The 11881-nt window shown below is 47.2% G+C and overlaps 2 protein-coding genes across 2 annotated transcripts; both read right to left on the bottom strand.

The window, feature by feature from the left end:
• Positions 1 to 462: 462 nt before the first annotated feature.
• PtA15_11A538 (uncharacterized protein) lies at positions 463 to 1813 on the bottom strand (the record flags this gene model as incomplete). The annotated part of the gene is made up of 3 exons (XM_053161456.1): positions 463 to 1398; positions 1529 to 1711; positions 1811 to 1813. The coding sequence occupies 3 exons, from the start codon at positions 1811 to 1813 to the stop codon at positions 463 to 465; spliced, it is 1122 nt and encodes a 373-aa protein (XP_053025401.1).
• A 4084-nt stretch (positions 1814 to 5897) lies between these two features.
• On the bottom strand, positions 5898 to 10273 carry PtA15_11A537 (uncharacterized protein; the record flags this gene model as incomplete). Its single annotated transcript, XM_053161455.1, has 6 exons — positions 5898 to 5930; positions 6041 to 6145; positions 6218 to 7130; positions 7200 to 7312; positions 9594 to 9771; positions 9849 to 10273. 6 exons carry the CDS (start codon positions 10271 to 10273, stop codon positions 5898 to 5900), a joined length of 1767 nt encoding a protein of 588 aa, XP_053025400.1.
• Between the last annotated feature and the right edge of the window lie 1608 nt (positions 10274 to 11881).

Raw genomic sequence — 11881 nt, 5'->3', positions numbered from 1 at the left:
GGAGGGCTCTCCGTAGGTGGGGGAAGGGCCGTTCGCGGCCAGCCACAGCGAGCCTGCCACCAGGGGGGACGTGTTAAGTTAGCTCAATTAACGCGTGCGAATCAGATCCTCCAGCACCAAATTTTTTTACCTGAATTTTTGATTCCTCAGCATCCTAACATCTAAAACAAAAACAACAAAAGTTTACAACAAGGAGAAAAATGTACAAAAAAACTGAATACAATGTGGCCACGTGGATAACAGGGTTGGTGGGTGCAGTAAGAGAGAATGTATATAAAACTACCTCCCACAGTTTTGTTTTCGTAATGCAGAAAGAATATACTGGAGTGTAACAGGCAAGTGTTGATACAAATTGACGGTCAAGCTTGCTACCACTAAGTAGTCTCTCTAAGGTATTAAGATGGGCAAGTTGTTCTATTATTCTAAAGAGATCGAAGTATTTAGGGGCACAGGCCAGATCAACTATGACGAATCAGAAATTCCAAATCCTTCGAAATCCAAAAATCGTTCATCTTTCGCATGCGCTTCTTTTGCCACACAGACTTCGACCACATACTTGATACTATCCTTATCTTCAGCTCCTCGTTTCCAACCACCAAATTCTGCGTCAAGGAGATCGGGGAATCGAGTTTTGTTTGTGTCCTCATTAGATTCAGGGGGTGCCTCGGTTGGTTCAACACGTGATTTAGATCGACGAGTTTCAGCTGCTTGAGCCGCTCTTCTTTCGTTCCTCCGCGCCCGCCTGATCACACTTCTTTCTTCTGGAGTTAGGAGACAGATCTGATCGATAAAACTCGAGTTGGCTGGTGGACGACGTGGATGTAGATGTAAACCATCCAGAAGAGTCCGGAGAGAGTGGGCTGAGCCTTTTGAAGAGTGACGAGGCGATGTGACTACGATAGCTGGTTTCTCTTGAAGGGCTGGCTCCTTGGGGCTGGACGGCTCACTGGGTGAAGAAACAACGGCGTCACCTGGTTCGATTCGTAGTTTACCTGTCGGTGGTCTAGAGAGCCCTCCGGAGTTCAGTCCCATGGCCGGTTTAGCTCGAGATTTCTTCTTTTTCTTCTTCAATTTAGCCTTTTCCTTCCGATCCGTTCCACCTGGAAACCTTAGGCTCGGGGGTAGTTTGGTCGGCGGTCTCGAAGACGGTCCGGTATTCACGATTATCTCAGGTATCTCGACCACCCTAAGCAATTCAAGTTCACAATCCAACTCTCGAGCCATCCGAGCAAGATTCGCCAGACTTTCGTCCATCTCGTTACGCGAAAGACCTACGAGAGTTCCGTCATCGAGTACTCCAAGTTCATATAATGCCGTACCACCCCCTTCAAGTAAACGCCATTTCAACTGTGTCTTGAGTTTTTCGAATCGATTTGGAGTAGGACTCAAGATTTTCAACTAACGAAGGGCACAGAGTTTTCACAAATCAGACAAATCAATCCCAATGGAAATAACCGACGACCATGTGAAGATGATGTTGTCTGCAACATGGCCTAGATCAAGCACGACGAGAGAGAGGTTTCCATACTTTGTACTCGATATGACCCAATTCGTCCAATTCGGGCTCCAGCTCATCGGGCCAGTCAGGAAGCTTTGGTTCGGCCTTTGAGGGGCCATCTTCAGGAGTGGCACAGGCTGACAGGTTTGATTTTCCAGGAGAGGGAAGCCAAGGCGAGGGGCGCCGGGGACTTTCGCTGTCTTCCTCGCCAAACTAGCCCATCATACAGAGGCAAAGTTAGCAGTGCCAGGATGTATGTAAGTCCAGCTCTCCCGCCAGGTTAGCCAATCTGCACAAACCGATGAGGCTTACCATCTTGTATAAATATCTAGGAACAAAGAGAAGGTATCCACCCAAGTTGAAACGACGATGGGCCTGTGTTGAGGGGTAAAGGAAGACGTGAGCAGTCAATCAAAGGGGCTTCGCAGGTGGATTTGGCGAGACTGAAGTCTGGAGCAAGTTAAGTACATAACCGCATAAATACATGTAAATATTAGCTCATGATGCAGAACTTGTACAAATACATAAATACATATGTACATATATGTATGCGGCTCCAGAGACTTTAATTTTTTCACATCATCAAATCCACCTCCGATGAAATCCACTTCCAATGGACTACAAAGAAGCAGTGGAAAGTGCAACTACAAACTTGAAAGGAATTGTCAACATTCAAAGGCAGGTCAAAGTCACTAAAATAATGTGTCTGACTGTATGTAAATATTTCTTGCATAATAGACTATAGCACTACAAGAGAAAGTCAAGCAAGTGCCACCAGTTGACATGTGAGAGCTCTGAGGAATCTGGTGATGGAACTTCAGCCTTTGTCATAGTCTGCCTTTGACCAAGCTTCAATCCACATCCACTGTGCATGATGCACAGTGAATGTGCCAAAAAAACCAATGTCTGCTTGAGTGGAGCTAGAATGGAAGTTACACAGGAGAATGCCTCATGTCACCTGACTTTTTCTTGCAGTGCAGTAGCCTTCTCAGATCTCAGAACCACCCAAATGGCCAACTAAGAGCCTGTACCATATAAGCAACAAATTCTAATTTTGGATTTCAATTTCAATTTCAATACAGCAATGCCAGAAAAGCTTGCGGCCAGCTTTTGGACTGCTGATTTCAGCCTCAAAGCCTGTATGGCTCCTGTACGTCAGGAATGCCATCAGAAGAAAAAAACTAGTTTCTTTGTTTTCCACTTTGGGGCCTCAAGGGTCCCGCCATTGGATTCCTGGAGTGATTTTACCTTGATCTGGCCCTTGCCGCTCCTGCCTCCCTTGCCCCTTGCCCAGCCCGGCACCCATGTCAAGTGAAACCAGCCGCCTGAATGGGTTTTGACTGCCTGTACAGTGAAGCTGTATAGACCTGTGGCTGAAATGCAGAAATCATTTCAGCCACAAAATGTGGCAAGCTTTTCTGACATTGCTGTATCTTCAAAAGATGAAATTCACACCTTCAGTATTGCTGAAGCCAGTAGTGATCATCTTCATAATGAGAAACACTTGGTACACCTTTTTTGGGAAACTGAAATCCCATATTTTTGATTTGAAAAAAATGATGTCTATGGTACAGGCCCTAATTTTATATGGTAAAAAGTAACTAACCAGTCCCAGAATCGTTCAGCCCCAAGTACCTCTTTCACTAATATCAGTATGAAAACAAATTCCTCCATGTTTCACAGGACCATTGCTTAGCCCTGGCCCCCTGACAAGGTTAAATTATCTTAAATAAGTTAAAGATGTTCAATTGCATAAAGTACTCAGGATCAGTGGAACTGTTCTGTTCTTTTCATATTTACTTCATGGGATTAATTGCAGGTAGAATCTAGTATTAACATAATACAGGTTTTTTAATAATTACCTGTGCCAGTCACATGATTTTGATACAGCCTGCAAGGGTGGGTAGTTACAATAACAGTTACTATCAGTTTTTTTTTCTCCTTTGGTCTTTAATTTAAAATTCAGAACCACATAATGATTTTTTTCAGCTAGATCAAGAAGTCATAGCTCTACTCTAATAATTGGTGAAATAATTTTCCATTTTTGTAAAAAGACTGACTGTATATACTTGATTACACTTCCAGTTTTTAGTTACTGGTTTTAGTTACTAGTAACTGCAAAATTTGACACGGAATAAGGGATATCAATTCATTCTTTTGGCAAAAATGGAAAAATCTTTCACCAATTTTTAGAGGAGAGCTCTGAATTCTTGATCTAGCTGACAGAATATTTTATTTGGTTCCTAATCTTAAGTTGAATATTGAAGTGTCAATCTAGCACTGCTTAACACATTGTTGCTCACACATCCAATCACCATTGGAGGCAACACCACACATCATCATAAGCATACATCTACTGTATTCAACTGCATCATAGCAATGTGTACTTAGCTCAATGGTTAGAGCATCACTCATGAATGCTGGGTTGTGGGTTCAACACCCACTTCCCTTGGACCTTTCTTTTCACTTGTTCAATATTGAAGACCAAAGAAGAGGATTCATGGTTATTGTAACTACCCACAATAGATACAGGTAATTATTATCCAAACAATTCCATAGCAAGCAAAACAGTATAATTCAAGGTAAAAATTATATGGAACAATTGTTTAGTGTCAAAATTTGACTGATAAATCAATCAAAATAAAGATTATAATTGTTTTCCACATGGGCATTCATTTGGTTTGTGCTCAGAGCTTGGCACAAGCATCCTGGGCTACTGCTTTTCTTACTTGAATTGATGGTTTTTTCACCTATTGAGTCCCAACCAGGTGGACATCCAATTTTAAATCATTAGATACAGAAGTGATTTGTAGTGGGTGTGGTTTGAATACACACCTGGGAACCATTATTTAGCTTTTTCTCAGAACAACAGCGTCCTACTCCGTCTCTTCGAGTCTGACCAGAATTCCGGAAAACTAGATTTTTGCAATTGTCTGAAGCCACTTTGATTGTTGGAGCAAAGCCAATAGATGCTTTGTAGAGATTCACAAGTTCTATCAACCAGAAACACATCACACATACTCCAGGAAATTAGTATCAGATTAGATAATTTTATCTTGACCAATTGGTGTCAACTTACCGGTATCTGGACCCGTCAACTCTGTGGCAGAGAGGCAAAAGAGGGGCGATTCGGTTGTACACTTGGGGTCTGCGGCAGTCGCCGCAGAACAAGCTACCAGCAGCAATACTGGAATTGAGTGGTGGAGCCGCATGATAGCTCTGGCAAAAGGGAGGATGATTTTGAAGATAAAAGCAACTTTACGCAGAATTTCTGGTCTAAAAGGTTTGGAGATCGTGGAGAAAAGTATGCGATGGATTGGGGATGGGGGAGAAACGCTGCAATGAACGTGTTGTGCGTGTATGATCCTTAATTTATAACCTTGGAATTGCTGGAGTGCACGGTTACCAGGTGAAGTTGAGGGAAATAAATGGCAGACAACCGGAGGACTGGACCACCTGGCGACCGGTTCCGATAAGCTAAGTACGAGTCGTCAAACATGTTGTCGTTTGGGGCAGCAGTGCTACGGCATGCTACAGCATTGCCTGTGATCCAGTATAAACCAAATTTGGCCATAATGAAATTGGCATGTTTCCACTCCTGAAGGATGAAAGAGTGGTGGGCTTCCTAATCCTATTATCCAAAATTGTTCCTAAAGGGAAGGGTTGAACCTTGCTTGGAGGCAAAAGTCCATTGAGTTGGCCCATCATTGCCACCATGTAGTCTCCCCAGAGCTTACTTATGAGTCATATCCCGTACGTGGCTCTCTGTATGTTATACCTCTTTGAATAAGTTCACTCTGAGATACCCTAGGGCAAGCGGCTAGGCCTCGAGCGCCCGAGCAGCGCGGGCGCCCGAGAGCGTCCCGCGGGGACGCGGGGTCCCTTCGGGGACCCTTCGTTCGAAAGGCTTAGTTAAGCTAGTATGTATTGCAACACAGAATGAAAAAGAAAAAAAATGCTAATGTGCTCTTGTTCCAAGACTTGGGGTGATCTTGTGAATGATTCTGCCTTTTTTGGTTGATGAAAACAGAAGATGATGTTCCAATCACACAAAAGAATAAAAAAGACAAACGCCTGCAGCACAAAACAAAAGGCCACACAAGTACTTAGACGTATATATGTTTGCTGGGAAAAGGTGGACGGACAGGTGGAGCCAAGATCTATGAGCTCACTCACAACACCAACAATATATAAAAACATACACAATGACACAATAGCTAACGAACACAGAGAGAAGAAAAAAGATGACAAATTGCTCCTTCCGTTGCATGTTCTCTGCAATCCTTACTGATTCTATGGCTAGTTCAACGATCTTACAACGAAGCATAGAGGAATATTAAATAGTAAAAAAAGTGTACTTTCCAGAATAGAGGGGGGAGGGAGAAGGGGAGAGCGTCTTTTAGAGAGGAGAGGCTAGCTGCGTTTGCTGGACCTGACGATGGTGACGAATCCGGTGGGGGCGTTTCCGGAGTCATAATAGTCGGGGTCGTCGTCGTCGTCGTACCAGCTCCTCCGGGCAGCGGATGCGGAGAGGGGAGGGACAGGCCCTGTGCTGAGCCGGGTGGTGTTAGTGGAGTGGGAGGAGTCGCTGAGTCTGTTCTTGTGGGGGTCTTTCGGGCTGAGCTCGGGCGCAGGCTGGGCGTCTGTCTCTTTGATGACGGGGGTGGGCGGGCGGAGCGGCTCGGCGGGCCCGGCGGTCGGCGAGAGGTGGGTGTTTGCTGTTGTGCTTGGATCGTGGGTGCGCTTGGATGAGGAGCAGATGGAGGAGGGCGATGGAGGGGATGGGTCTTTACGTTCCTGGGAGATGACGAGGGCAGGGGATTCGACGGGGACGTCGACGGGGACGTCGACGGGCGGCTGCCTGGCGCCTTCGGCTGGCTGGTCCTCCGTGGGAGACTTGGCCCTGCTGGGGGGGCTCGACGGTGGCTCACAGACGTGCTCGCCAAGAAGCTCGAGCTCGACGGATTGGGAGCAGTTTGAGCAGGTGACCATCGGCGGACAGTCTTCGTCTGCGGGCGTGGTGGGGTAGCCGTCGAGGATGCCGTCGTAGGCGTCGGCGGAGTCGAAGGACCGGTTGGCCTCCTGGGCGGGCTCGTCGTTTGCCGGATCATCCTGGGGGTCCTGCTGCTTGGCGGCGGGGGAGGAGCTTGGCGGGGCTTGTTCGGCTAGAGGGTCGGCGGATTCATGGGGAGGGGTGGGCAGTAGGTCGGATGTGTGCTGAGAGGGGGAGTGAGTTGGGGATGGCTGGGAGTGGTGGTCTGAGGAGAGGTTGGAGAGCCTCCTGGTGTCTGGTCTGCCCAGCGAGACTGACCTGGATGGGCCGGTGGAGGCGGAGAGTGAGCTGGGGGATTTGATGGAGACGGTGGTGCCGCCGCTGACGCCGAGGCTGGCGATCCTGATCCGGTCGAGGCCTCGATCGGGCTTGGTGAGTGGGGCGCCGAGTCCAAACGAGCCTTTGGGTATCAAGGGCGCCTCGTGCTGGCCGGTTGCCTCGTACTTGGATATCTTGGACTTGATCTCGCCCACCTGTTGCTGCACCTGGGCATGGTTCCGGTCGAGCGAGTGGGCCTGGGTAGCATTGAGCCGTGCGATCCGGTCGGCCAAGGATGTGGTGATCTTGGGTGGTTCTGGCCTACATTCCAGGAGGAGAGAAGTCAGCTAGAGCAACCAACATATGCGATGAGAGAAGAGTCTGACGAACATGGTGAAGATGTTGGGGAGAAGATTAACTTTGGGTGTGTGGGAGACTGGAGTCGGCCTGGGGGTGGTTTTTGAAGAGCAGAGGGTGGGCGGGGGTCTGAGCGAGGCCGGCGACTGGAATGGCAACCACAGCAACAACAGCGGGCGTCGGTCGCCAAAAGAACACTTCTCCCTAGGAACAACACATAACACCTTCAGCCTCACTACAGGCAGACACTTAACACCATCTCAAGCGAGCAACAGCCCTTGGGTCTCGAAAGGAAATATTGGGCCAAATCAACTTACCAAAAATATCAATCACTTGGAAAATGAGCTGCTCAGCTGTAATCATATAGGGTTTGCCAAAGACCTGATTGAGTTTGGGACTGATAAGCACAAGTACTGCGCCATGGTCTACAGCAAAATTGGCTGCCCATTAGACTCAAAAGACAGCAAGTCAAGACAAGAATTAGGAATCCACAATTTTCCATAGTCAAATTACAACTTTGGCCATAAACATCCCCAGTCAATTAACTCATTACACTTTAAGAAGTGCCAAAGTCCTCCCCCCCTAGCTTTCACTAGGGCTTCTATTGTTAGCCACAACAACTCACCCCAAAGTGTAACTGAACACTCCAAGAAAAAATCGCTCAACAGGCCTCACCTGCCACCAAGTCACAGGCAACGCTGCAACAGCTAAATTTTGCTGCAAAAAGTGGCACTGAAATTTGCACAGAAAAGCGGGAAACCACTGCTCTGGATCACAAGCAGCATTAGCGCGTGCAGAGAACCGCTACTTGGTGCGGTAGCAAAGCGCCAGCTGTAGATTTGACCTGCGCGTAGTGCACCATTTTTATTTTTTATTTTGCTATAGTCTAGCGGAGCGGCGGAAGTGGTGCTCTTTGGGACTGCGAGTGCTCTGTGGCGCATGCAAGAGCGTAGCGAATCGGGCTGCTTTGGGGCCATAAGCGGGGCGTGCATGGCCGCCTTTCTGTGGGGAATCTCACAGAGGAAAATTTAATCATTGATCTTGGCCATCACTTGATTGGCCCGGTTCACATTGGATTTTTAAGGCCATTTTTATCCATTTTATCATTAAAATTTATCATTTTTGAACCGGGCTATTGTGTTGAGGATTGAGTTTGCATTGTTACTACAAAAGTGCAGCAAAATTGTCAAAGTAGTGCCACTGAAAGTCTGAAGCACAGTGGAATGCTGCTACTTGCCCCTGAAGATAGCCCGCTATTATTATAGTTTTTTTCCCCCTTAAAATAATATTGAGAAGCAAAGCGCCCCTACTAAAAGTGTAGCAAAGTGGGGCCAAAATTGCTACACTTGCAGCTACACATAGCATAGCTCTTGCAGTGTTGAAGATACTCCAGCATAACCACATGGTGAGGCTGTCTGCACAGAAAATGGGCATTGAAGCTTGAAATACATATCAACTGGGGCCAGCTGAGCGGCTTGTTCTTGTAGTGTGCATGTTCATGTCTAGCTACAAACATTAAGAGAGAGAGAATCAAAGAAAGAAAAGATGGACAGATAATCTACAAACAGAAAGTCGGTCCCTGTTATCCCCTGCAGAATCAACCTTCTATGATGTGGGAGGATTTTTGTTCTAGGGAAAGAGTAAGTGATACAATCTACTCGAATCTTCGGTTTGGTTATTTGTTGTTTCTTTTCTTTTTTCTTTTTGGAAAAGAGGATGGAGAGGTGGAGTGGGGATTGATGAGGCTCGTAGACTCTAGATCACGTACATATTGTAACTGGAAAACTGGGAGCGATAAATATGATGGAAATTTATATACTGCGCTCAGCACGAGTAGCAGTAATGCTTTTTTTTTCGAAGAGGACGAAGATGAGAATGACGAAGAGGGAAGTGATTACTTGGCTTTTTTAGCATATCTTAATCCGCATGCGTTACACAGAGTTTTACCTAATATGAGAAACGGATAAATATCAATAAGACCCAGCAGGCGGATAAAAGAGAGAGAGAGAGAGACTGACGGCCCATCGGTCCTTTCCTCCATTCGGGTGACTGGGTGACGCCGCAATCGAGACAGAGGAAGTCGGCGCGATCGCGTTTGTTGGGGCCCCGAGCGCGGGGACGAGGGGCAGGCTCGGAGGGGTCCACAGGAGGAAGAGGAGGGGGCGGGGGAGGGGCGGGGAAGGGGAGATGGAGCTCGTCTTCAAGCTCGCTCTCTTTGGCGAGATGCTGCCCGTCATCCTCGGCCGCCTCGTCCGGCTCTTCGTTCTTATTATTATTATTATTCTTCTTCTTTCCCTCGCCCTGATTCTCAGCCTCGTTCTTCCCCGTCATCGTCGTCGTCGTCGTCGCCCCGTTTGCGCGCTCCAAGGCTTGTCCGCTGCTGCTGCTCTCCACACCCTCGTCCCCTCTCATCGTTCCGACTCCTACTCGACTGTTCATCACCCGCATCATCGCCTCGTTCTCTAGCATCAGTTCCAGGAACTCGTCCGTCAGTCGGCCACAGCTTGTCGGATACGGCCGTGCATTGATGATGATCACTTGCTTCTCGCTCTTCGTCTCTCCTCGCAGAACCCCTGGATTCGTCTTGACATTAATCAGATGTCCCCTAGAGAAAAACAAACAACAACATGGTTTCAATTTGAGATCTGATATATGTAGGAATAGAGAAGAGGGGGCGCTTACGAAATCTCAAAGATCATACAGCCGGGAGAGTCTTTCTTCTTGAACCGGCAATAAAAGTTGATTATCCCGGATGAGCCAGGGCTGAAGCAGTGTTTGATTTCTCGCTCGAGATTCAAGCGGTCCTCTTCCTCGAAGCACCAATTCGAGATCTGATTGCCGAGGAGTTCTGAGGTGGGGAAGCCGGTCAGGCGGGCCATGCTTTCGCTGACGAAGAGGAGCTCGCCCGTTGGGCCGATGACTTGGAGGACGTCCATGACATCTTCGACCAGCCGCTTGTGCCAGTCCTTCCTTCGCTTGAAGTCTTGTGAGAGCATGTGAGTCATCGGTTTCGATTTGGGAGACTTGGGTCTAGCGATCAAGCTTGCCAGAGGATTGTTAGGCTGGAAAGTGATCTGGTGGCTACTACTAGTGGTGGTGGTGGCCATGGTGAATGGACTGGGGTCATGATGCTCGGGCAAGCTTGTGAGGGGGGAGATGGGCGGGAAGAGGACCTGGAGGCTATTTGATGGGAGATGATTGGTAGGAGGATGAGCAATATGACTGGTCGGTGGTTGGGTTGCAGTGTTGAAAACGTCAGCCTCACTGCTAGTCCTGGGTGTCAAGTCTGGATAGTTGCTGAGTTGGGAGGTGATCGTTTGGAGGGGATCGACTGAGCCGAGCTGCTGGATGTCGATGTCTAGGAACGGCAGTGGGTTCTGGTGGGTGGCGAATGAGGTAGGGGAGATGGGCAGGAGGCTGTTGTAGTAGGGTTCCTGGGGCGGGGGCGGCGGTCTGAGCAGGCTGGGGTTGTTTGGGAAGTCGAAGAAGGAGAGCTGGTTGTTGTAGTCGAATGTGAATGAGTCTTGCTCCTTGTCGATGTTGTCCATGGTTGTTCGTTCGTTTGTTTGTTCGTTTGTTTGTTCGTTTGTTTGTTTGTGTTCTGGTTGTTGTCCGAGCTGTTCTTAATCGGTTCGTTTGGGCTTCTGCTGGGGTTTGCTCTGTCTGGACTCTGCGTCACCACTTGTTGCTGCGGGCGATCGGCGACTGCAGTTCGGGAAGAGTTGGCAGGCTCCGTCAAACTTTAACTCTGTTCAAAGATACTGCATGGGGTTGTCGGTGTTATGTTCAGCCACTTGACAGATACATATCATTCAACAGACTTCAAGTCATGAGGATTGCACAATAGGGGGGTTCACAATTGAAATTTGTAAAACTTTAGGACCCATTTTAACCTGTTTAAGAACATATTTTTAAAAAGTTGATAAATTGCACTGATTGATCAGTCACACCTTTTTCTGGACATCTTGCCAAAATTGGAAAATTATGTTCATAAAGGCCTTAAATTGGCCTCCAATGTTTTATAAAATTCAATTGTGAACCCCCCTAATAGGTGTGTAAAATGACTGTAGAATAACTAGAGGCCAAACCAGCAAAGCCACGGCAAGCAAGGGTGAAACAACACACCGGATTGGTATTGGCCAATACTACATATAGTGATTGGTATTGGCCAATACTGGATGACTTCCCATCGTCATTTAGAGAGCTCTAGATGCCCCTCTAAATCCTAAATTAAGACACCTATCAAAAAATCAACCAGTGCACATGAAATCAACAAACTGTAGGGTTGGGAAAACACTTCTCTTTTTGTCAAAAATTAAGAATTTGGGTGTGTAAATTGAGATCTGGGAGGCTCCCAGACTCAACGGGAAGTCCTCCACTACATACTAGGGAAATCGCGGCTGCGCCGCGGAACATGCCAATGATTGTTACTTCAGAAAAAACATATATATAACAAATCCATTGGAGGAACATTGAACATATAATTATAGAAACACAACTATTGTGAATTAAAACATAATGACATGTTATGGGCACAGTTGAAAATTATGATTTGAGATGTGATGAGAGCAAACTGTTGTTCACAACATTGGTGGTCACTTCAGTGTCTTGCTTGGGAACATAGGCAATTCCTAACCCTGCTACACATGCAGCCCTGGAGATGGTGACATATAATTTCCCATGAGCAAAAACAGGCCTTGGCAAAAAAACCCCAA

The sequence above is a fragment of the Puccinia triticina genome, chromosome 11A, assembly GCF_026914185.1.
Source record: "Puccinia triticina chromosome 11A, complete sequence".
NCBI lineage: Eukaryota > Fungi > Basidiomycota > Pucciniomycetes > Pucciniales > Pucciniaceae > Puccinia > Puccinia triticina.
Note: the sequence above shows the minus strand (reverse complement) of the source record. Positions and strands in the feature narration are given on the sequence as shown.